The 26804-nt window shown below is 46.9% G+C and overlaps 1 protein-coding gene across 2 annotated transcripts in view; it reads left to right on the top strand.

Moving 5' to 3' along the window:
* The window catches only part of CEPT1 (choline/ethanolamine phosphotransferase 1), a 365449-nt gene that overhangs the window by 227971 nt on the left and 110674 nt on the right, over window positions 1–26804 (top strand). For both annotated transcript variants that reach the window (XM_086923091.1, XM_086923089.1), the window contains exon 6: window positions 25279–25410. In XM_086923091.1, coding sequence (XP_086779217.1) covers window positions 25279–25410 — 132 coding nt within the window. The remainder of the gene's footprint in view (window positions 1–25278; window positions 25411–26804) is intronic.

Below are 26804 nucleotides of genomic sequence, written 5' to 3'. Positions count from 1 at the left end.
AAGAGGGTGGGGCTGAGTGATGATCCCTGTGGTACGCCGCAGATGACTTCTGTGGCCTCTTATCTGAATGGGGGGAGGCGGACTCTCTGGGTTCTTCCGGCAAGGAACGAGATGATCCACTCCAGTGCCTTCTCTTGGATTCCGACGTTGCTGAGGCGTTGCACTAGGGTGCGGTGGCAATCAGTGTCGAACGCTGTGGAGAGGTCCAGGAGGATGAGGGCCGCTGTTTCCCTGTTGTCGAGCAGGCATCTGATGTCGTCGGTGGCTGCGATGAGGGCGGTCTCGGTGCTGTGGTTGGCTCGGAAGCCGGACTGCAAGTGGTCGAGGGATCCGTTAGTCTCGAGGAAGGCGGCAAGCTGTCTGTTGACGGTCTTCTCTGTGACTTTGGCAGGAAAAGGGAGGAGCGAGATGGGGCGGAAGTTCTTGAGGCCGGTGGGGTCCGCTGTTGGTTTCCTCAGGAGGGCGCTGAGTTCGGCGTGCTTCCAGCTTTCTGGGTAGGTGGCGGTGTTGAAGGAGGCGTTGATGATGTCCCGGAGGTGGGGTGCGATGATGGTCGGCCTTGTTGAAAACGTGGTTGGGGCAGGGGTCGGTTGGGGATCCGGAGTGGATGGTGTTCATTGTGCGGGTGGTGTCTTCGGTGCTGACCGGGGTCCAGGCGCAGACGGTGGTGGTGGTGGTGGGGGGCGTTGCTTCGGTGGTTGGGTGCGTGGTTGGTGCGCCGAAGCTGTTGTGTATTTCGGCAATCTTGCGCTGGAAGAACGAGGCGAGTGAGTCGCAGAGCTCTTGTGAGGGCGTGATGTCGTTGTTTCCGGCGCTGGGGTTGGAGAGCTCTTTGACGATGCTGAAGAGTTGCTTGCTGTTGTGGGCGTTGTTGTCCAGCCGTTCTTTGAATGCTGTCTTCTTGGTGGTGCGGATCAGCTGGTGGTGTTTGCGGGTAGCGTGCTTCTGATAGATACATCTGCCGTGTGGATTCCTCACCTTGTGAATATCCCCCTTGCGTCAGCAACGTTTGGAAATTCTTTTCGTAGCCTCGCGCTGACGTGGACTTGGACGTCATAGAGACACGGCTTCGCTCGCGACTCCGCTGACGTCACCGACGCCTACAATAGGCCCACGCCGGCGTGATGACATCAGTTCCCTTTTTTCTCCGTTTTAGAAGCTAACGGTTATTGGGAATCTCTGTAGCCAACTGGTACTTTGTTGCCTTTTTGTTGCAAATTTCTGCTTCTTTGTATCCTGTCTCTTCGACGATGTCATCTAAGAAGACCGGCTTCAAGCCCTGCAGGGAGTGCGGTAAAATGATGATTATTACCGACCCACATGATGACTGCATCTGGTGTTTGAGTTCCGACCATGATGTGGAAGATTGTTCTTCATGTCGGAAGATGAACCCGAAGGCCCTGAGGGAGAGAGAGGCCAAACTCCTGGTTGCGAAGATGAAGGCTGGGAAAGAGAAATCGTCGAGGTCTCGTTCTCGAAGGGCGAGGTCGAAGTCGAGGACTAAGTCGAGGTCTGGTTCTCGAGAGAGGTCGTCTTCGAGGTCAGCATCGGATCATGTTTCGAAGTCGAAAAAGAAACATAAAAAGAGGAGACATGAGTCCTGACGTCGTTCCGGTAAGGAGTCGGGCTCAGGGTCGAGGTCAAAGAGGAAGGTACGTTCGAAGGTGGTTACTCTGGATGTCTCTGAGCCTGACGGTGAGGCCTCACCTTCGGAGTCGCATGGGCGGTCTCCTACTCCGGCTCCTTCTCCGGCTCCGAATCCATCTCCTGCGCCGTCCCCGGCCCGAGAAGAGGAAGAGGCTCGGGAGGATGTGGATTCCGCGCCTGTTGAAGAGCCGAATCTGATCCCTCCTCAGGACTGGCCTGAGGGTTTTCAACCGCCCTTTCCTGCCCCAGGCCAGGACCCTTCAGCGTTTCTTAACGCTATGTATGGCGTCTTCTCAAGGGCGTGGTACCCCTCTGGTGCACCTTCGGGTCCCATGGGTCCTTTGGCTTACAGCTTTGGAGTTCCTCACTCCTATCCTCCGGCTCCGTTTATGCCTTATATGCCGGCTCAGACGCCGCATTGGCAATTACCGGCTCTGGCGAAGTCGTCGACGCTGATTCCGGCGTCGCCCGCTCCAGATCGTCCTCGAGGGCATTCCTCTGTGCCATCGGATTCGATACTGGCGTCGGCCCCGAATCCGACGGAGCCGCTGGTGGATCCGACTGCGAGGCGTGTGAAGGAGAAGTCCAGAAGGGAAGCTCAACGCCTTTTGGAAGAGCAAAGGTACTTGGATTCACATTCTGATGTGGAGGAAGGTGAATTGGAGGACAACTGTTTTGAGGAGTTGGCTGATTCAGGAAGTCTTGATTTCTCTCCAGAGTGGGAGTTGCCCTCAGGCTCTGGTACTCCTTCTAAGGATACCATTTGGTTATGAGGCAGGCTGCTAAACTTATTCAATTGACTTTGCCAACGGTAGAGTTTAAATCCAATATCCTCACTGAGGTTTTGCATTCTCCCAGTTCCGTGGTGGAGCCTTTGCTTCCATTTAATAATGCCTTGACGGATCCCATTATGGAGGTGTGGAAGAAACCGTTGTCGGCTCCTGCGGTTTCCAAGAGTGTTGCGAGAAGGTACAGGGTTGCACCTGAGGACCCTGCTTTTTTGTCTTCTCATCCTTCACCTGAGAGCCTGGTCATTCAAGCAGCCTGTTCTAACAAGCATTTACAATGCAATGGTCTCGGCATCATTAAAGGTAGAGCTATTGGCATTGCTCATGACATTTCTTTTTTTTTCTTTAAATCATAAATAAATGGCATTGTCATTTACATTGCCAATACACAGCACTCTGCACCTGCACTCACAGCTCTGTCTGCACTCAACAGCACACACCACTCTGCACCTGCACTCACAGCTCTGCACTCAACAGCACTCACCGCTCTGCACCTGCACTCACCGCTCTGCACCTGCACTCACCGCTCTGCACCTGCACTCACAGCTCTGCACTCAACAGCACACACCACTCTGCACCTGCGCTCACAACTCTGCACTCAACAGCACACACCACTCTGCACCTGCGCTCACAACTCTGCACTCAACAGCACACACCACTCTGCACCTGCGCTCACAACTCTGCACTCAACAGCACACACCACTCTGCACCTGCACTCACAGCTCTGCACACACCACTCTGCACCTGCACTCACAGCTCTGCACACACCACTCTGCACACACTCACAGCTCTGCACACACTCACAGCTCTGCACCTGCGCGCACTCACAGCTCTGCACCCTGCACTCACAGCTCTGCACCCTGCACTCCCTACTCTGAATTAACGCCTCGACCGACGAATGGGTTTGCTATAATTTTTAAAATCTTTTCTAAAACTATATTGATTATGCTTATATTTTGTAAACTGTTTTTAAATTTGTGGTCCTCAGTTGAGTACCAAAGCAAATAAAAAAACTTTGACTTTGACTTTGCGCGGAATGGCGCGTAATTACAGGACGTGGCGTAATGGCATCGTTTTGGAAACTCCATGTAACAAGCATACCACGAAATTCCCCAAATGACTGGTATTAGGAGCGCGTAATTTCAATTTAGGACAAGCCTAACATTTCACTTCTGTACTATTTGTTTTCCTCCTGGAAAGTATAGCGGCCAGATAGGTAACCCGCTTTCCCTTCCATGATCCACAGAACACGGGCCTGAGCCTGTTTCTCACGTGTACCAGTTGAGAGTATCCGTGCTTAATTTGTGCCGGCGGTTGCAGGTGGATGCACGGGAACACTTTTTGGGTGTCTCTTATTTTTCCTCATCAGACTGTATGTACCCAGAGCAAGAGAGAGAGAAGCAAAACACGGAGGACGAAGGATAGAAAACAGATAGGAGAACTGAGCCAAAAGAAAAATGCAGGAATGAAAGGGAACTTGCAAACGAGACATAAAGATACAGGAATGGGAAGAAAGAGGGCGTGTTAAAGGGGGATCAACCCTCGGCAGTCTAGACAATCGCCAACTCAGCAAGCATTTTGGCATCACTCAGTGAATATGCGGAAAATGTGCCTCCCTGCGCTTGTTATATATCCCAATCCCCTTTTCTATGGGCTCCTTTAATGTTACAGCGAGTAAAACGCACGAGGGCTCTGTCTGGAATGCCATCCCTCGCGCATCAGGACACTGCTTTGGCGCTTGTTACTTCCGCCTGTCTGTCACGAGCTTGTTTAGCTGTATGACACAGGTGCAGGTCCTGCTTTTCCTGTTGGGCTGAAGACCGAGACAATGCAAGTATTCAAAGGCAAGGACTTGAGGAGGAGCTCAGACAATAAATAATAGGGCGAGACTCCGTCTCCCGTGACCTGGGCTGGAAATTAAACAAAAACAATAAAAAGTCAGGATGGGGCGAAGCAATGGTCAAGGTCTGGCTGAAGTGGAAGAGAGGGAAGCACATGGAGGTCTATGAGTGCAGTATAGAAGGGGCAGGAAAAAGAAAACACGTACATGCTCATGGAGTGCTGAAATAAAAATAAACAAGCATTGGTAAAGCCAATCGGTTTCGCCTATGCGATATGTATTTGACCATTTTTTTTACATGTTGCACAATTGAGCTGCTGAGCAACATGGCATAAACAAAAAAAATAAGCGCTGTGGCGATTTTTTTCTTTTTACTTTGTCATTTTGCAATGCAATCGGTCTCGCGTTTGTGAAACTTAGAGCTACTGACGATGTAAATGACAATTTGTTTTACTTTTGTTTTTCCTTCGTTTGCAGTCGAGTGATCATTTTTGTATAGCGCTATTGCTATTTGTAGCTAACCAAAGCTCCACGACTGGGTTCATTTTTGTTATCAACCGGCTCCTAATACTTACGTGTTGAGAGGGAATGGTTTTTTGAGAGCTTGGCAGGTGGAGAAGATAATCTGTGCAGTTGCAGCACCGTCTTTGTTGTGAAGTAGCACAACAGAGTTTAGATGGAACAACATGGCAACAGGAAAGTAACACGATTGGCGCGGGGAGGGAGGGCGGTCCCGAGACCGAGTATCTGCCCTTAATTGGCTCCCAATTAAATCATTCTGCGAACAACTTAATAAAGGATTTTGGCAGACAGTCATGTTAACAGTACATTCGAAATACTAAAATGTAAACTATTGATGACTTACACAGTAAACCCTGAAGAATGTGAGCGACTAAGTGCGGGACAGAGGAGCAAAGAGCTGCAACAACACTACAGCTTCTGAAGTGGGAGGAGGGTTGCCCCCGGGCTGTTTACTCAGCAGCGGTTCTGCAAACATTGCCCGCTTGCCGGTTGCTCTGAGCGCCCCTGGCTGAGCTCTTAAGAGTTCCCGCCCAGCGAGCGGAACAAATTAAATTGAATGTGAGCAACTTGGTGTGGCGGAGGGAAGAAAAGATAGCTGCCATGAAACAGACAACAGCTTCTGAAATAGGTAGAGGGTTGGCTGCCGGGCTGTCTGCTTGGAAGCAGTGGTTTGCACAGTGCCCCCTCGCCTCACATGCCGCCTGCTCTGAGTGCCACCAGGCTCCCGTCAAGGGTTGCGGGACAAAACAATTTGAACATGTCTGCAGGTAATTAAAAAAAGTGTTTGGCTGTCTAGTGCAGAAAAAAAGAAATGCGAAAGCCGACATGTTAAAGATGAAGGGCATTGTGGCGCGTTCTAAAAAAAAAAAATATATATAAAAATGTTTTAATACAGACACTCTCACGGAGCAGGTCACGCTAAGCAACAAAAATATCATTTTCAAAAGCAACTCATATTACAGACGAAGGGGGGCGGGGGGGGTGCGACGAGAGACGGAGAGCTGCGGGCAGAGGGAAGGTGGGGGGGGGAAGACGGCACTCACCGGCTGTTCAGAGAGGCGGCGGTTCCTCCCTGCCACGGGCAGGGCTGCTGGGCTTCGGCTGGGGACGTGCTTCTTCTACTCCAAGATAAGAGCGGCAGGGCGGCTTTGCAGAGTGCGCTCCGCGGCTCCCTGTGGTGCCCCCAATGCCTGTCTGCCCACAAAAAACGAGACGGGCCGATGTGTACACACAGAGACTGCCAGGTGGAGGAGGCTGCGACTTCTTGGGGCGGCTGTTGTCGAGAAATGGCCTAAAGAAAAGCGCCGCCATTTTCCGATTCGGGGGCGTGTTTTTTGCGCCCTGAGTGACAGACGACGTCACAGGGCTAAAGAATGCAAAAAATCACGCCCCCGAATCCGAAAAAGACGGAGCTTATTTGGAGGGACAGCTCTCTCCTCCAATGGCTGGCCTCCTTTTAGGAAGCCAGCCAATTGAGGTGAGACGGCCGAGGGAGGCGGGTTCCAGATCCCTACTAAGTATCATACGGATCTCCTCCCGGAAATGCTGGCAAGCCAGCATTTCCGGTCCTCGACCGAAAAAGAGTGTTCGTGCCTTTCCCCAGGTTCCTTGTGAAAAGGAAGCGAAGAAACAAGACCAGGTTGCAAAAAAGGCCTTTTCATCGGCAAGCATGGCGTTGAAGTCAACTAATGCCACTTGTCTGATGGTGAGATATGTGCATGCCCTGATGGATTCTTTGCGTGTCCTGGTTCCTTAAGTTCCTGATGCCAGCAGGAAGGATTTTGTGGAAGTGATCTCTGATACTCAGGCGGCGGCTCGCCAGGTTATACAAAGTGGTCTGGACACTGCCGACTCTGTGGCTCGTATCATGGGCACTGCTGTCGCCACTAGGAGGTCAGCCTGGCTGGAATCCTCAGACTTTTCGGCTGATGTTCAGGCGACCTTGCTAGATCTTCCTTTTGATGGTTCTGGTCTCTTTGGGAAGAAAACTGATGCGGCCCTTGAGAGATTTAAGGATAGCAGAGCGACAGCTAAGTCTTTAGGTCTCCAGATCAGAGGCTCTTCGTCCAACAGGAGGTTCAGGGGCTTTGGTCGCTCTTCCTTTCGGAATTACCGGCAAGGTCAACAGCAGCAGCAGCAACAGCAGCAGCAGCAAAATTCTATGTACAGATCGTACAGGGGAAAGCAAAGAGCGCGTCCTCATGGACGTCAGGCCTCTTCCTCCTCCTCTTCTTCCAAGCCCCCTGCCTCAGAAAAGCAGCCCTAGATCCGCTATTCAGGATCATGTGGGTCCCGTGGGGGGCCGGCTTACCCATTTTCTACAGGATTGGGAATCGGTTACATCAGATCTTTGGGTTCTCAATCTTGTAGAAAATGGGTATGCCCTTCCCTTTCGGGAATTCCCTCCCAATTACCCTCCTTGTCAAGGCTTTTGCACCGAGGAACATCTGTCTCTTCTACAGGAGGACGTGCTAACTCTGTTACGAAAGGGTGCGATAGAGGTGGTCCCCGAGCAGGAAAGGGGTCAGGGATGCTACTCCCGGTATTTCCTGATTCCCAAGAAGGATGGCAGACTGCGTCCAATCCTGGATCTCAGGATCTTGAATCTCTATCTGAAACAGGAGAAATTCAAGATGCTCACCCTTGTTCAGGTTCTTCAAGCGCTGCTGGAAGGAGACTGGATGGTGTCGCTCGACTTGCAGGATGCGTATTTCCACATCCCAATCCTGAAGTCGCACAGGAAGTATCTCCTTTTTACGGTGGGATCGCAACACTACCAGTTTGCGGTCCTTCCGTTTGGTCTTACTACTGCGCCTCGAGTCTTCACCAAGGTGATGGTGGTGGCAGCTCATCTCAGGAGGTCGGGGATACCTGTGTTCCCTTATTTGGACGACTGGCTGATCAAAGCGGAGTCGTCAGAGAAGGTGCTCCATCATCTGCAAGAGACAACTCAGTTGTTGTTCAGGTTGGGTTTTTCGATAAATGTACCCAAGTCTCACCTGGTGCCCTCCCAGCGCAACCTGTTCATAGGTGCAGTACTGGACACTACTGTTTGTCGTTCATTCCCTCCTCCTCAAAGGATTCCCGACATTCAGGAAATGATTCCTTTATTTTTCAATGGAGTGGTCGTTCCAGTCCTGAAGGTCCTTCGCCTGCTCGGTCTGATGGCTTCTTGCATTCTGTTGGTCAACCATGCACGCTGGCACATGAGGGCACTCCAGTGGTGTCTCCGCAGGCAGTGGTATCAGCACAACGGAGATCTCGGGGAGTCAGTGAGGATCTCCAGAGAAACTGCAGCGGATCTGTCTTGGTGGAGCGTGGAAGGCAATCTGTCACAAGGAAAGCCTTTTCAACTACCTCCATCAGTGGCCACGGTGATAACGGATGCATCCACTCTAGGGTGGGGTGCTCATCTGAGGGATCTGGAGGTCAGGGGTCTTTGGTCTCCAGAGGAAAGGTTGCTTCACATCAACCTTCTAGAGTTGCGGGCGATACGTCTGGCGCTCAAGGGCTTCCTCCCCTCCCTTCGCGGTCGGTCGATCCAAGTCCTGACGGACAACACGACCGCGTTGTCGTACATCATCAAGCAGGGAGGAGTGAGGTCGCAGTGTCTCTGCAGAGAGGCTCTGTGTCTCTGGTCCTGGGCTCAGGACCACCAGAATTGTCTGATGGCAAATCATCTGGCCGGAGTCCTGAACGTGCATGCAGACAGTCTCAGTCGGCAGTTCTCTGCCGACCACGAGTGGAGGCTTCACCCAGAGGTGGTTCGTCACGTCTTTCGGACGTGGGGGACTCCTCAGGTGGACCTGTTTGCCACTCGCGAGAATGCTCACTGCCCGTCATTCTGCAGTCTCCAGTATCCGATGCAAGGAGCCTTGGGGGACGCGTTTCAGTTGGGTTGGGGAGATCAACTCCTTTACGCGTTTCCTCCCATACCCTTGATTCCTCTGGTTCTGAGCAAGATTCGCCAAGACCGGGCCCAAGTTATATTGGTCGCCCCGGACTGGCCAAGAAGGGTGTGGTATACAGATCTACTCCACCTCGCCTCTCACCCGCCGCTCCGTCTCCCTCTCAGGGCAGACCTCCTCTCTCAGATGGAGGGGCAGGTTCTACACCCCCACCTCCAGACATTGCACCTTCATGCCTGGAGATTGAGCGGGGCAACCTGATTTCCTTTTCTCTCACGCCTGACGTGGTGGATGTCATCTTGTCAGCCAGGCGTGACTCCACTAAAACTGTCTATTCATATAGATGGTCAAGATTTGTTACTTGGTGTGGCGAGAATTCTATTGACCCATTGAGAGCCCGTTTGTCTGATGTTCTCCAGTTTGTTCTTTCTCTGGCGCAGCAAGGGCTTGCTGTTGCCACGGTTAAGGGCTATCTTTCGACGTTGTCGGCTTTTCTTTGTTTGCCTGACCAGCCTTCTCTTTTTAAGTCTCCTGTAGTTTTAGGTTTTTGAAGGGCCTCTCAAATAAGTACCCTCCTTCTCCTTTTATTGTGCCTCAGTGGGACTTGAATCTTGTCTTGACCTTTCTGATGGGTGCTCCCTTTGAGCCTCTTCAAAAATGTCCTATGAGGCTTTTAACCCTTAAGGCAGTCTTCTTCGTTGCAATAACCTCGGCCAGGAGGGTTAGTGAGCTTCAAGCTCTTAGTTCCAAGCCCCCTTTCTTGACAATTCATGCTGATCGAATGGTTCTAAGGACCAGGGCTGCTTTTCTTCCTAAGGTGGTGACTCCTTTCCACCTTGGTCAATCCATTACCCTCCCTACCTTTTATCCTCCCCCACACCCTTCCAAGGAGGAGGAGAGGCCCCCAAGAGGGCGGTGTCTTTTTATCTGGACAGAACTAAAGACTGCCGTTTGGATGACCAGCTCTTCGTTGGGTTTGCTGGCTGCAAAAGAGGAAGAGCGGTCCATAAGAGAACCTTGTCAAGATAGATCGTTCTGTGTATAAAGATCTGCTACTCTTTGGCCGGTAAGGAACCTCCAGAGGGTATTAGGGCTCATTCCACCAGAGCGAAGTCGTCAACCTCAGCATTGGCTAGAGGTGTTCCTGTTGAGGACATTTGCAGGGCGGCAACTTGGTCTTCCCTCCACACTTTCGCGAAGCATTACTGCTTAGATACCGAAGTGAGGAGGGACGGCCACTTTGCGCGCTCTGTCCTTCAGGATTTCCTGGTTTAGAAAAGTGGACACCCTCCTCCGGGAGTGGGGACTGCTCTGGGACTTTATTCACAAGGTGAGAAATCCACACGGCAGATGTATCTATCAGAAGAACAAGTTACTTACCTTCGGTAACGCTTTTTCTGGTAGATACTATATCTGCCTGTGGATTCCTCACTGACCCACCCGCCTCCCCGTTGTCCACTCTTCTTTACCAGAGTTTCTATAATGTATTGTTTATATATTGTAATGTTATGGAGTTGTTTCCATTGCTTTCTTGCACTTGCTTCACACTGTGTGTTTCTCCTTGACTATTGTGTATTGTGTATACTATGTATATTTCTACTGTCATTGGTCTGTCCGTGTGCCTCAATGGCACGGAAAAAAGGGCGGAACTGATGTCATCACGCTGGCGTGGGCCTATTGTAGGCGTCGGTGACGTCAGCGGAGTCGCGAGCGAAGCCGTGTCTCTGACGTCCATGTCCACTTCGGCGCGAGGCTACGAAAAGAATTTCCGGATGTTGCTGACGCAAGGGGGATATTCACAAGGTGAGGAATCCACAGGCAGACATAGTATCTACCAGAAAGTGTTACCGAAGGGAAGTAACTTGTTCTTCAGGGCAGTCATGATGTTTGCAGTCCATTTGGGACTGCATGGCTAAACTCTGTTGCCAATCATCAAAAGACCCCACGTTGGAAAGAGGTCTCCATACAAAGGTCTATCTTTAACCTGTTCCCGGTACTGAAGTTGGTCCTGAGGTCAGTTGTCACCACTCTCCAAATCCTATTGTGAAGGGTAAATGAAAAAGCATAAGAAATCCAAGCGGGCCATGGCCCTTTCAAGCTACCCCCATTCTCCTGTGAAGGCATGAGTGGGGTCGTAATGTCTTTCTGTGTAGCTCCCAATGTTTCAGTGTCGAAGCGAATCCCACAACATGTGCCGGCGCAACCTGAATTTCTGGAACTGTCTAACAGGCAGATCCAAGAGTTCCACGAGGCAATGCTCCCACTCTTTGGATCCTTTACGACTCCCTCTGGTGTGCCTACAGGATCCACAGAGCAGAGAGGCCTTCCATTTAGGATACTTCCAGCTGGTTCGTCCTCAACACCTGTTGGACCCTTTGACCCCCGACTCCACATTCTACTCTGGTCCCCAGAACATCAACACCAAAGGACGAGATACGCCCCATTCTGCTTTCTGACTCGGATTTGGTGCCACCTCGACTGAGGCTGTGCTCAGTGTTTATCATTACTTTTCAGGACAGACTGACAATTTCTATGATACGGGAGACTGTTTCGGCAACCCGGTCATGAAGATTACCAGTATGAGAACCTCCAGGATGCCAGAGGCCTAGACACCTCTCATGATATTGGCTTAGTCTCCACTCCAGGCCCTGCCACTGAGGAAAGTGCCTCACAGTGGTCATGCAGAAAGTGACTGAGGTTCTTGACCAACAGCTTCCTGCCTTTGAGGTCAAACTTAACATACTAACTGAAATTCTCCAGCTAAGGCATCCCAATAGCAAGTCCTTGTTACTTTTTAATGAGGACCTCGTAAATACATTTAGGGGCCTGTGCCAAGCCTTCCTCTGATCCCCCAATAAATCACCAGATAGTGCTGTTTCACCACCATGCCCCTGGCGTCTCTATTTCTAACTCAACACCCTTCTTCCTAGAGCCTGGCGGTGCAAGTAGAAGTTTGGAAAGAGGGTATTTTGTTCCAAATGCTGGCTCTACGGTCTGTCAGTGCCAGGTGCGTTTTAGGCTGCTATTCCCACTTTCTGCGGGACGGTGTAAGTTCTCCAAAGGGTCCTAGAAAGATTTCAATCCGTACTGACCCAAGCCATTCAAGATGGACACAGTGCTCTGAAGTTTATTCACTGAAGTTTAATATCTTGTGGCCTGGACACCAGGGATTCTATCGGTCGAGCTATTGACACTAGTGCTGCTATCCATCACTGATCCTGTTTGAGAGCTACAGGTTTCTCAGGTGATATACAGTTATCCCTTATGGACATGCCCTTTGATGGGTCCTGCCTTTTTGTGGACAAAGTATACTCTTTCCAGAAAACAGCATCCTCCCGGGGCTTGTCTGTTCTACCTACCACACCAGCTTTTCAACCCTTCTGTAGATCTGGCACGGAAATCCATTACAGACAACCACTTCAGCCTGAGCAGTATGTCAAGCTCTTTTGTGGCCGAGGCTGTTATACTTGACGATCCACAGTCGGGGGCAATGCACCAGACAGTTTACTGGCCCCACTTGCCAAACCCCTTTAGCATGCCCTTAGTAGAGCACAGCCACTCTGTTGCAGGCAGGATCCAACGAGATGTAGGACTCGTATTTTCACATTCGTGTACTGCGAGCCCACAGTTGCTACTAGGGATTATGTTGGGACAGGAAATTTTTCAGTTTTCTGTGCTTCAATATGGTAATTCGAGCACCCCTCTGGTGTTCACTAAAGTGATTGTGGGGGTGGAAGCACATCTTTGGAGGTCTGAGGTCCCCGTTTTCGATTACCTCGACGACAGCCTGCTGAAGGCCAGCCCCAGGTAGTCGTCACCTACCTCTAGAGTACAGTGAACCTGACATCTTTGGGGTTCACGATCAACATGCCAAAGTCCCACCTGACTCCTTCTCAGATGCTCCCATTCATCACATTCATGCAAGATTAGTTCCGGTTTTGTCCCTTTCCCCTGGAAAGGAGAGTCCAGTTTATTCAGGCTATTATCCTGATTTTTTAACCTCTGTCCTGAATTTCCTTGAAGTAACTCAGATGATGCTGGGGCTAATGGCCTCCTGCATTCTGTTGGCAAGCACCTCATGTGGCATATGCAGGCTTTGTAGTGGGTATTGAAGTCTCAGTGGGCCCAATATCAAGGAGTCCAAACATATCCAGATCTCTGAGGGGTCTGCAAAAGACCTGCAGTGGTGGTTGCTCGATTGGGTCAGAGGCAGACTCCGTCTCCCAACACCACCCAGAGCTGACAGTGGTGACCAATGCAGTGTTTCTGGGTTGGGGCGGCCACCTCGGAGAGGTGTAGATCAGAGGTCTCTGGTCTCCGGTGGTAGCCCGGCTCCAAATAAACCTTCAGGAGCTGGAAGGCCATCTGCTGGATGTTCAAAACTTTCCTGCCCTCCGTCAAGGGAAGGCTGGTTCAGGTGCTCACAGAGAATACCACTGCAGTGTGGTTTTGCATTAAACTGGGCGGGATAGGGTCTTGGACCCTGTGCCAGGAGGCTCTGTGCCTCTAGAACTGGCTGACTCCTCAAACAATCTTCCTGGTAGTGAACCATCTGGTGGGATGTTTAAATGCCAGGGTGGATAAACTTATCTGTTGCCGTCTAGCGGGACATGAGTGGAAGTTCAAGGTCTTTGTCAACCCCCACATATACCACATTTTTACTAGAAAAACTGGTTTTGTGGAATATGAAATCCTTTCTTCCCAAAACTAGTGACGCTGTTCCACGCCTTACTGCCTTTGTGTTCCTCTTCATCCATCTAGGGAGGATTAGGAGGAAAGACTCTATTGCTAAGACTCCAAAAGAGTGCTGAACTTATACAATGATGGTACCAGGGAACACAGAGTGGGTGATCAGCTTTTTTTTTTTGTAAGGGGTTGCTGGAATGAAGAAGAGGAAAGCCATGCGGAAAAGGGCAATCTCTTGCTAGTTGTGCTTTGCTAGAGTTCTGCTACACACTGGTCAAAAAGTAGATCCCAGGAGGATATTAAGGGCTCATTCTACCAGAGCAATTGCTGCTACCGCTCCATTGGCATGTGGAGTTCCTAACCTGGACATTTGCCAGAGGTTATGTGGGCGTCTCTCTGCACGTTCACAAAGCACTACTGTTTGGCCTGCCAGGTTTCCGAGAAGGGCATTTTGCTCACTCGGTCCTACAGGACTGTTTAGTTTGAGCCAATTCACAGACCCACCTTGAATTTCTATGTATTACTCTATTCAGAAAGTTACGAATCTGAGGTTAGAAGTCTCTATCAGAAGAACAGGTTACTTACCTCCAGTAACGCTCTTTTTTAGTAGAGACTGTATCTAACTACAGATTCCTCACCAACCCTTCTACCTTCCTTGTTCTATGAATTGGACTCTGCTCAGTAAAAAGATCCCACGTTTAGGAATCTGCACCCTGGTAGATTCCAATTTTCTATTGGGCTCTGTGTTTGCGGAAAGCCTCAAAATCAACTGACTTCAAGCATGAGTTGCACCTACATTGGCTCTGCACGTCATTTCAAGAGCGGAATGGTAGGAGTTCGGAGCCGCATGGCGCCACCTACCAGCCTGCAGAGGCACTGCTTAAAAGTTTATAGAGCCAGTCTGATGCCTGGAAAAATATTCAAAAGGTGAGGAATCTGCAGTTAGTCTCTAATAGAAAAAGCTTTACCAATGCATTGGATCTGCCTTTATTGTTCTGCAGCTTGCATGCTGCACATGTGCATGCACAAATTGCTGCTCTGAAACAAGTATCCCGCTCGCCCTGCAATCACATGGGATCCCCGTGCGCCCTGCACTCGCATCCATACACTCCTCATCTAGCTCTCATACTGTCTAACCCTGCATTCACATAGCCACATCCTTACACTCACACAAGCGCAATGCTCTCACCCCGTAGTCAAAATAAAGACTAAAACCTTCTGCTCAACTCTTATTTCTTCATTATAAGTGTACCAAAAAACGACACAAATTATTGAACAAATATTAATTCTTTTTTTATTCTTCTCTGGTAAACTTTCAATTGTCGATAAAATATATATTTTACATACAATATTTAAATTACAGTACTCATATAAACCTTTTGAAATCCCTTAAACATTCCCTGTCCCCCTTTCTTTCCAGATACTGTACATAGAGCATGATCATAATTTGTGTGCTGTACACCACACAAACTTCACATGTTTAGGTCTCTTTCGTTAAACCAAAACATGGTAAACGCACGTTTCGGTTGCCATAGTGTCCTTTTTTTTTTCCCCACTTACTTCAAGACCAAACAGGCAATTTTACACAAAGGCTTGTCTATCGGGTGACCGGACTTGAATTCATCTACAGCAAAAACAATTCATGACCAACAAATTCATATGCCATAGATCATATACTGTATCAAAATAATGACCTGCTAATCTGAAAATAACGGATACACAAAATATGCGTTTACTTCAGAATACAAGTCACCAAATGAACAATTACTTTTTCTTCATGCAGGATTGTACAAGTTCACCCTTTCATATAGTAACCTCCTCCATGTGCACATGCATCTTCTCAGTGAGCTTTTTAGGGTAGGCATGTTCATCCCTCTACCTCACATTTTTAAACAAAATGTAATCAATTGAATGTCAATACATACCTATTTATATACATACTACCCATATGCTTCTATAATGCGGATCTGTCTGGAAACCCTTTTTCCAGATTTCACAGTCACCTATATACACGTGGGATACATTTCCATGAGACACCTAAAGGCACCCTAGTAATTACCCTCTATCAAATATGAGGTCAGCATGCACTATACTCCTAGTGCCAACACCAAATGTCCACACGTATTCGTACCGCCAAAGGCATAGATTTACATTAGCCCCTCAAATACTGCCAAGTTGCAAGTAGTGCCATCCTTCCACCATATATTATTCTTCACTATGAGACATCCGCAGTTAAAAATTAGAGAGCAAGACTGTGCTCAAAGAATCCGTCTTTTTAATTAGCTGTTCAGTTAGTTATACCTCACTTGAATCTTACTATTCCTATCGGTTTCCCACAAACCAACTTGTGGTATCTATCTAGCTCTACACTCATTGTATGACCCTTTCCTCCTATCTCTTAAATGGTCAGACATATTACTATGTTGGTCATCTTTACACAGCAATCTATATCCCAACTCTAAACCAGTTTGTCAAACACAGTAGCGCCTCATTTTTAAACCCCAATTTTTAAACGTAGTGGTTAAGCATATGTTGCCGAAAAAGGAGACTTGCGTAGAGTGGTCATTGCAACTAACTCACTATACAGGAGACAACCCCTTCCTTACAGCAGATTAAGGTTTGCAGTGCTTGACGCTTTAAATAAATACATGAGGCAACTCAGCTGATTAGTTTTCAGCTATTTTAGATGGGGGTATATTCAAGGAATGCAGTTTGAGATGGATATTTTAGTGGTCATTTTGGATCAGCAACCCTTCTTACAAATCTATGGGCAATTTTTATCTGTGAGTATGTTTGAAAGTCACCCTGCATTTACAAAACTACCATGCTTACCCTCACTCACATAGGCACACACCAGTCACCCTGCACTCTTACTGACACACTGCACGGGCACAATTCTAACAATGTTTCACTAAAGGTGTGTGCCTGAGACTCAACCCTCACCCTGCAATCAAACACTGCTCATCCTGTATGCTCAAAGAAACAATCCTTAACCAGTACATATGCATATAGGCCCATTTGCTCAAATAAGCACACAGTCACCCTGCATTGCAGACAGATAAAGACCTGGCTGTTCAAGCAATAACTTCTCATGGACTAGTTCAATAAACACTCAGCGCCGAGACACCCTCTGGTATTTGAATGCTTAACAAATCTCCTAAAATAAAATAAAGGCACACATTCCATCGTGCACTCACACATGCACCCAGCTAAAATGCTTACCCTGTACCCACATGAGCACACTTCTCACTCTGCATTCACATGAGCATGCTTATCACTCACATAGGAGCAACCCTTACCCTGTACAGATACAACTCACACAGACTCTTCTCATACTGTACTCACATAATACTGACCTCAGGTGGGCAGACTGCTCGTCCTGCATTCACTCTGGCACACCCCTCACCCTACGCTGACACCGGCACATCACTTATCCTGCACTTGTACAGGCATCACCATTCTCCCTGCACTCCTTTAGATAAATCATTTAGCGAATTCTCATTCTGGCAAACTCTTTACCTTGCATTCTTATAGGTACAACACTTGTTCTGCACTTATGCAGGCACACCATACCTGCTGCACTCATAGAGGTACACTGCACTTGTTTGGGCACATGCTGATCCTGCAGTTATACTGGCATACTGCCCCCCCACCCCTTCATTCACAGGTTCACAATTTAACTTCTCAAATGGGCACAACTCACTGCACTCACACATCCCATTCGCCCTGTGCTCGCACACCATTCCCTAACCGTGCTCACACACTGCACTCCCTACAGTCACACTGACACGCCACTTCCCTAACACTAACACATGCACACCACTAACCCTACACTTGCACACAGTGCCCACTCACACTCAACTAAACAAGTGACGCTGTGCATTCATACAGGCACACTATATACCCCACACTCACTCAGGCACTGCACTCACTCTGCACCAGCGTACAGATCACCCGCACACTGTTTAGCCTGCTGTCACTATCTTTACCACTCCACATGTGCATACACATGTGCTCACCCCTCACTGGTACACCACTCTGCACTTACATGGGCACAACTCTTACTGTGCCCTCATACATAAACACCACTCACACTGACCTTGCTCGCTGCCCACCCTGCTCTTGCTCGCGGCCCTCCCTGCCCTTGCTCGCGGCCCTCCCTGCCCTTGCTCGCGGCCCTCCCTGCCCTTGCTCGCGGCCCTCCATTCCCTTGCTCGCGGCCCTCCCTGCCCTTGCTCGCGGCCCTCCATGCCCTTGCTCGCTGCCCACCCTGCCCTTGCTCGCTGCCCACCCTGCCCTTGCTCGCTGCCCACCCTGCCCTTGCTCGCTGCCCACCCTGCCCTTGCTCGCTGCCCACCCTGCCCTCGCTCGCTCCCCACCCTGCGCTTGCTCCCCACCCTGTCCTCGCTGTCCACCCTGTTTTAATACACCACCAAGCTGACCTCACTCAGCCTACCCTACACTGTGAGGCACAACTCTAACCCTGCATTCATAACCGCCTTAACCCTGCACTCTCACAAGGCCCCTCTCCCCTCACGGGCACACAACTCACCAACACGTTCACTCTGCCTTCGCTCACACCTTACCCTGAACCTTGTGCAGCACACTAGTATTTGCTGGGCGTGCCAATCCTAGGTCACGTTACCAATCACTTCCACCTGCAGAATGTCGAGCCATGGGATTGGCTATCAGGAAATCTGTAAATAGTGATATTACTGTCAAATTAATACATTAAAAGATCTTTAGCAGGCAAAGGATGGGGTGAATTTATGGAAGAGTCATGTAGGTGTTCAGGGAGGTAGCTTTCTTAAACTGCTTGTACAGATGGAGAGACTACACTGTCGGCAGTAAGTGAGGAAAAACCTGTAGTAGTGCAGCTAATATTGGTGTGACATGATGAACTTTTGCCCTTAAATGTTATGTCAACACGTTTTAGTATGGCAGCTTAAAGACTCCATTAGCCTATTTGAGGGCAGTATTCACACTCTTTCGTGGAAGCTCACACCTTCTCCCCAGTTAAATACATTATTAAAGGTAACCATCATGTGTGCAGAAAATAAAAAAATCTCTCCGTAGTGCTTCTTATGGTTCTTTTTCTGTTGCTTTCATAAGGTCCCTTGCCAGCTGTGCTGTCAAGCCAGATTTACAAAGATTGTATTAAATGTTGCGGGTATACCCATAGAACAGCAACTTTTACTACATTGCAGTTGACATGCCCTCTGCATTTTCTTCATCCTCTTTGCCCCATCTTTCCTGACACCTGCTCTCCTCCATATTTAGATCAGATGTGAGAGCGTAGGTGTCGGCTACTTATTGTTACCAATTCATTAAAATTTGCATAGAACGGGCCTAGCTATGCCCAGAGAACTCACTCCGTGCCATTTGTTGGCGGTTTGATTCATCGTTATGCCTTCAATGGACGGAGTGCATTGAAATGCTCGAGGAAATATTAAAAAAAACTAAATTAATATATATTGAACCGTCGCATTAAAATCTATCTCAGAGATGGATAGTATACAGAAAGCGATGCTTTTATGCTTTGTTTTGCACTGTTACACGCTCCTTTAAAATATTTTAGACGAGTGCAAGCTCCACCTATTGGATTTGCAAATCCTTATTTATGAAATGTGCTTTCATCTCCATTGCTTAATCTTGCTCAGTCGCCTTTGCCATGGCATCATGAACGCCGCGACTGGAAATGCATGTCACTTACCATCGGCAATCAGCTGGATCAACCTGTCAAAAAGCGGTAGTCACCTTGATCAACAAACCTTCAGACTGTACTCACATGCTTTTACTATACTTTCGGTCTTTCCATCCTCTATCTTGGTAGCGTTTCTCCAAGGCTGTCTAACTCCATTGGGCCTAACCACTTCACTCTCCCTTTGTGGACACCTGATAGTTCCCAAAGTAGTACTCAGCTGTCGAGTTTTACTTTTCTTTGGAAGATCTCTTTATGCCCACAAAGTCCCCTCTCAGTCCTTGAATTCTGCTGGTCTTATTCATAGTTGCCAGCAAACACAGAGTCACATAGAACATAGTCATGTGAATAAACTACTTTGTTGGAACATTGTTGATCTTGTTTTCCACCATGTCTTCAGTAGTCTCATAGTATAAGCTAACACATACATGGTCTCCTCTTTTACATTCTTAAAATTTGGCAGGCAGTTGGAGGATGTTTTCAGACTGCTTCAAGAAGGTCCGCTTCATCAGTGATGTAAAGTACCGGCTTTGGAAGTGTCCACGGATGGTTCAGATATATCCTTCCACATGGACTAATGAATGGTGGGCTGACATAGTGCGCTTAGAAGTGCGGGTTGTAGTTTTATCTGCATGGTGCAAGAGAGGGGCTATACTTGTTGCAGTGTTACACTGATATCGTCATAGTTAAGATGTCTTCAGAAACCAACATAGACACGTTCATCTTTATTTCTTCTTCCTGTTTACCATCCTTTGTTGTGGGAGCCCAAACCTCAACTTTTTACTGAACCCCAATATTTTGATTGCCCCAAAATGTACTTCTTGTGATGGGCTTGAAAACCCTTCATCTAGCAATAAGAGACTCCACCCTGCACGGCATCAGACTCAACAATCTAGCACAGTAAATCAAAATAGTAACTAGGACCACTCAAGAACTGAGTTCTAAATAATTTAAAAGTTACCGTAGTTTTATTACAAAAATGTCAGGGAGGCCGATAGACGCGAAGCGCTGGGCGCACAGACTAGAACAACGCTTTTAAGAATTAGTATCACTGACTCATGCCCGGACGCCTACGCGCAGCCTTCTAAGGAGGCAGTGTTGAACTCCCACAACGATTTGATGAGATTATAAACCCTAATGTAACCATGAGGTTTTCTCCTGGTTACCCACCGCAATAAGCGCGTCTGATGCTCCCCGTCCTGATGAACACCCGTAGCAAAGTATGTTACTAACCCCTTTTTGCACAAGGGTCGAAACATCGACGAACCCCCCACAATAGGCCTACACCCAACCGTGATCCCCCATACTGAAATCACAGATGTGGCTATACTGTGACAACGAACGAGTATTACTGCTGTTTAAAATATATTGTATTTAATGTATAGGGGCAGGCCTGATTTTTTGAAAGGGAGACCATTTTCTGTTAAACATATCGCAGGGTCCCTTCTACTCGAATTCATTTGAATTATCTCCCTGTGAAATCCTTTCCTCTCCTTCTATTCTCTTCACTTGAGCACCATTTTTTCACACTTTTTCTTTTCTTGATGATAAGTCCAGTACATGTACAATTGTATATCATACGTTTGAAACTTTTGATTTAAATGAGATTTATCTATTATGCCTAAAATAAATGGAATATAATCTGTCATTTTGAAATGGCTTATTGCCTTACTTTCTTACGTGTGCCTTTTCTAAATGTCGTTTATATGCATCTACTTATACTAAGTGATATATTTAAATAAGATTTGTCTAAGACCACTGTTTTAAATAATAAGGCAGTACATGCCATGAAGCGTTAGATACAGAACGTTTACAAAGTAGAGTACAAAGTCAGGCATCATTAAAAGAATCTCCAAATGTCGTTCCTTAAAGAACACCAGCAGTATTTCTATTAGGGATAGGAAACCTCTCAATAATTGGACTGTCTTTTGAAATAGGTCTCCCACCTCAATATAAAACCAAATGTTTTTATACCCATTTTATGCATGAACAGTGAGCAGAACTGCAGATTCAGCATAGCGTGACTAGCGAGAGCACAAGTGGACACATCGGAAACAAGATTGTCCTTTTAAAGGTCTATAGAACTAACCCATTTCTAAGATGAAAATTATTCCTTTGTCACGTTGTACTGAGCTTGCGAAAACTGTGGGGAGTCTCGCATGGAGGACATTTATTAGGAGGGGGAATGAGCAGGAGCAGGATGAATAAAACACTAGAAACTGCATACATTTTTTTATTTTAATTAAATGGTCTCTTCACAAAAATGTGGCATAGCTAAACTACATTATTCACACTTCGAACATTAATATTTGTTTCAAGTGCATCATCATTAATGACTATATTCATCATAACAGTCATTAATACACACGTTTATTTCCCGAAACTGCACATGTGAAAATACTTCAACAATGTTAATCAAGCAAACTCCGGCGTGTCCCGGAGTCTCTCTTGAAGCTGCTTGGATGTAGACTGCTTTGACTCATAGATGCATGCAGAGACACAGTGCTGCAAGATTTGCAAGCACATGTGTTTGTTAATGGCAACATCGATCTATTACTTGCGGAATGTCCCGGCATCCTGAGGTCGCACCCACATGTAGAGTCGTTAGCATGTGGCCCCAGGCAGGTTGCAACTGGCATGTTGGCCTTTACTATGGTGCTGTATGAGCACAACTGTACCCTGGTGCTCATGGCCCGCTCAAACCTGCATTCAGTTTGCGTCAATTTTGTTCGGCAGCACCAACGAGTGAAGTGAGTGAGATGAAGTGTGAGGCCAATGGACTGCCACAATGTCCCTCACTTCATGATAGACATACAGGGCTTCCCAGTGTTCTGTTGTAGACCTGAGCTGTGGTCTCCTTCCCAGCACTCTTTAGCCAGATAGTGATGTAGCTTCAGTTGTGGGGAAATGGCCACATTTTGTGACCTCAGTTGTTTTAGGAAGAGGTACAGGACGGCATTTGCCTAAAGGATGTTAATCAGTACAGCAAAGCACGTCCAGCGTCATATATTTTCAACAGTTTGCTTTTTCCTAATGATAGTAGTTTGTACCATTTATGCTTTAGTCTTGTTTAATTAAAATTCACCTGATGTAAATCTTCTAGGAGACGCTTTAACATAATAGAAGGAATTTTCCATTTGTTGAAAGAGCCTAGCCGTTTTTCTTTGGCCGTTACATTCGCCGAAACCACTTTAAAAACTAACTTTTTCATTTTTACACTTAGCACCTTATTCCACACTTTTATAGGCCTTTAGCTAGCATCTGTTTCTGTTACCCAGTGTAATGGTGCTCAATTTTCCCACATTATAAAGATGAAAGAAAGCGTCTCCTTTCAAATATTCAGGCACTTCACCTGTATGACAAGGCTTCATTCTGCGGTGGGTGTTGAACTAACTGAGCCATCCACCAGTTAACTACCAGGGTAGAATTGTACTATTGCTTCTGTCTGCTTCTGAAAGAACCGTGATTAGAACATTTGATCTTGTCACAGCTGGACTTCAATAATACAGGCCGTCCAAAACAGAACTCATAAAAACTTCAAGTACTCCAGAATGCCACTGCGAAGCTGGTGCTGGGCCTAAGCTCGAGAGTTTCGGTCTCAGATGATTCGCATTTGATGTCTTTACAAAGCTTTGTTGTGATACCACGGAACCATTCATTGTCAAAGAGCAGATGACTACATGACTTCGCTCTTTCCCAGATATACTCATCCTAGAACTTGGCGACCTGGCTTTCAGTTTCATCTCTGTATCTCCAGATTTATAAAGACAAGAATTGGAGGGCAGTCGCTCTCTTTAATTACTTTCGTGACCTTGAACTCGATGCCACTATACTTGAATGTGCAAACAAACTTTTCTTAGTTAAAAAAAAAAAGCTGAAGACCTATTTGTTTAATCTCCAGTTATCAGCTAAATGCTTTGTGGTTTCTTTCTTTTTCCTCTGGCTTTGCTAGGTTTTCCCTCAGGGACTTTCGAGTAGACTAGTAATGGTTTAGCCCTCCAGCTTAAATTACTTACACTGACTATATTTGAAAAGTGAATTATATATATCTTCACATACAAACGGGTGCACTTACAGTCTACTGACACTTGTGATCATGAGGTTCTTCTCTAGATACAACTTTTTTATTTTGGTTGACACCTCAAGTTCATGCTCTTTTTACACATTTTGTAAATATATTTTAATACTCTTTTTTGCCAACGATGGTGTCAAATTATTATTTAACACAAGATATTGTTAGGTTGTTTTTGTACAATGGATGTGTTCCCTGCTGAATTATCATTTGATAAGCAATATTTCAGGAGAGTTCTAAAATGTTCGCTTGTTGGACTGAAATTGCTGCAACGATTGGCAGTTGTTTATTTTATGCATTGATAGATTAATATTTCCCTGGAGTTCTGAGGTCCTAAATAAGTAACCAGACCTTTTTACTGACCGGTTTCTTTGGTGGAGATTGCAGGACTGCAAAGTGGAAGTTCTTTCATCATTTTGAACAAAGTTTGGTCTTCTCGGTGGCATCAGAGGTAATGTCTGTATTGTCCAGCTAGTGGCACAGAAGCAGCAATAGTTGTTGTCGATCTTTTGTAAAATGTAATACTTAAACTGTTTAACCTGAAAAATAGCAGAGTGCTTGGGTCTCAGATCACTGTTAACCCATCTAGCGTTATGTATATGTCCATATAAAATTGAGTCCTTGTGATCCGAGGAGAAAACCTCTTCTTCAAAAATCTTTTATAGCATGCTAAGCCAAAGAAAAAAACAGCCTACCAAAGCAAAGCTGCCATTTTTCTTATAACTGTTATCCTGTCTTGGTTAGAGCTCTTCTGTTTGAAATGGGCCTTAAGTTTGCCACATCGTGCACCTTTTCGTGAAGATGTGAGAATGCGGTGAGCGGGTGAGATATTCCGGTTTTGCTGCACTAAATTTTTAGGGTTCTGAAGCCCCACCGCTCGAGGACCGCACATTCCATAGGGATGAAGAATGAGTGTGTCGGCTAAATATTTGTTTCTGGGTAAGCCACTTGCTTAGTCTTCACGTCATCTCCATTGTAATAGGGGTCTGGTATGTGCTATCGAACTAAATGTAGTATACGACCCTCAGTGTCCTCCATATAAATAAAAATGTAAATGTTCGTTTGTTCAAAATCGCAAATCTCTGAAAGTACTTCACCGATTGCTAGGAAATTTTTACACAACGTTGGATTCCAATACGCGTGTGTTTTAATCGAAAGCCCGAACAGACAAACCAAAATGTCAATGTTCGTTTTGATCAAAATCTTAAATCTCAGAAAGTTGTTCACAGATTGCTTTGAAATTTTGACACAGCGTTGGATTCGATTAAGCGCGTGGTTATATATACACAACGGTGGATTAGAATAAGCGCGAGTCCAATATGCACGTGTTTTTAATCGAAAGGCCGAACAGACCCTATCGACTTGATTGCTGCGCAACAACTACAAGGGACGCATAGACCCAATAGTCTACATATATTAGGATGGACAGTTTTTCTCAGGATGACAGACCGGGAAGTGGGTGGTGGGAGGGAGGGTGGAGGAGTTGGGTCACTTTGCAACATTAGCGTGTGTTTATATATACGCAACGTTGGATTCGAATACGCGTGTGTCCAATACGCGCATGTTTTTAATCGAAAAGCCGAACAGACCCTATCGATTTGATTGCTTTGCAACAACTACAAGGGACGCATAGAGACAATAGTCTACATATATTAGGATGGACAGTTGGTGTCAGGCTGGCAGACCGGGAAGTGGGTGGGTGGGTGGGTGGAGGGAGGGGGGAGGTGTTGGTTCACCTTATTCGTGCAGTCTGAGAAGGGAAAATCTGATAATTTTAGTAATGGGTATTTTGTTAAACTGTTGCACTAGGGTAGTAAGCGCTGTGTAAATGATGCAGTACAATTCAATAATATGCATTACTTCTCATGAAATTCTTTGTGCTTTATCTTTTAAGGTCCTATTGGGGGAAAAAAGTTGAAGTATTTTTAAGCTTTGTGCTCTGGGGAATTCTAATGTATATTTATCTTATTTATGGGAAATGGGTAATTGTATATTCATGCCAGTCATATGCATAGAAAAGTGGAATTGTGAAGTATGCCATCAGTGTGTATACACACACGTTTCTGATTGTGGAATCTTTATTTTAATATGCATTTTCTTTCTCTGTATTAAAGATACCAGTTTTGAATATTCAAATGAAAATCCTCCCCGCTCTATGCACTGTAGCAGGAACTGTATTCTCCTGCACTAATTACTTTCGAGTAATCTTCACAGGTGGCGTTGGCAAAAATGGATCAACCATAGCAGTAAGTTATTTTGTTATCATTTCCAAATTGTATTCCATCTGTATTAAGTGCTAACTTTATGCTTCTGTGATTTTAAGCTAGACTTTGACAGTACTAAAACTCAATAGACCTTTCTCAAGTTGGAAATACTTGAGCCAACTTGATGATCAGCTTTTCCGCAGGGTCAGACTGGGACAGAAAATAGACCTGGGCACCAAAATAGAAGTGTATATAAGTGTATGCGTTTTCAAAAGTATGGAAGGCCGCATGGATCTGAACTTGCTGCAGGCAATGTTTTTTTTAATATCGGGGATATCCTGTGTAAAAACTGTCCCCGCAGCCCATAAACCAGGCCTACAAACAGTAAATAAAAACAGGGCCGCTGACCTTCCAGACCAGCCTGTTGGGCACTACTGGATTGATCGGTCTGACCCTGCTTGTGTGTGATGTTACATATTTGTTGAAACTTTTGCTCATTTGGCCTCAGAACCTGTGTTAAATCTCACTGACAAAAAGCCCAGTGATGCTTCAGAATTTTATCTTATTCAGAGGAATCGCTGCCAAGCAGTTCAAGCCTTTTAGTGCAAGGTTGGATTTACTTGAATGCTGTTTAATCAGAGTGCTCTTTCAAATGTGGTGTGGTAATCTAGGACAACAATGGGTTTCCACTTAATTCAGAATGTTGGTTCAAGTAGTTCTATAATGTTTATTAGAACATTTGAATGTTGGGAGCTCCATTGTAGTCAATGGAGTGCCCCATGCTTCTACGGGCCAGTAAAGGCCCGCAGAGCAATCAATCAGGTCATTTGTAGAGCACGCTACCCACCCGAGAGGGTCTCAAGGCGCTGGAGGAGAGGGGGGGGGGGGCTTCTGCTGCTCTAAGAGACAGGTCTTGAGGCGTTTCCTGAAGGCGAGATGGTCCTGGGTAGTTCTGAGGCGTGTGGGGAGGGAGTTGCACGTTTTGTCCGCCAAGTAGGAGGAAGATCTTCCGGCGGTGGCTCTGCGGATCCTTGGGACGGTGGCGAGGGCCAGGCTGGCTGAGTGGAGTTGACAGGCGGGCCTGTAGAACGAGAGGCGGCTGTTGAGGTATTCGGGGCCTCTGTTGTGTAGTGCTATGTGTGCGTGGGTGAGGAGCCTAAAGGTGATCCTCTTGTTGATAGGGAGCCAGTGCAGATGTTTCAGGTGGGCGGATATGTGATTGTGGCGAGGAATGTCGAGGATGAGGCGTGCGGAGGCGTTCTGAATGCGTTGTCGTTTCTGAAGTTTAGCAGTGGTTCCTGCGTTTCCGTAGTCCAGGCGGCTGGTGACGAGGGCATGGGTGACAGTCTTTCTGGTTTCTGCGGGGATCCACCGGTAGATCTTACAAAGCATGCGTAGGATGTTGAAGCATGAAGACGAGACGGCGTTGACTTGCT

This window comes from Lissotriton vulgaris, chromosome 5 (genome assembly GCF_964263255.1).
Source record: "Lissotriton vulgaris chromosome 5, aLisVul1.2, whole genome shotgun sequence".
Lineage (NCBI taxonomy): Eukaryota > Metazoa > Chordata > Amphibia > Caudata > Salamandridae > Lissotriton > Lissotriton vulgaris.
Note: the sequence above shows the minus strand (reverse complement) of the source record. Positions and strands in the feature narration are given on the sequence as shown.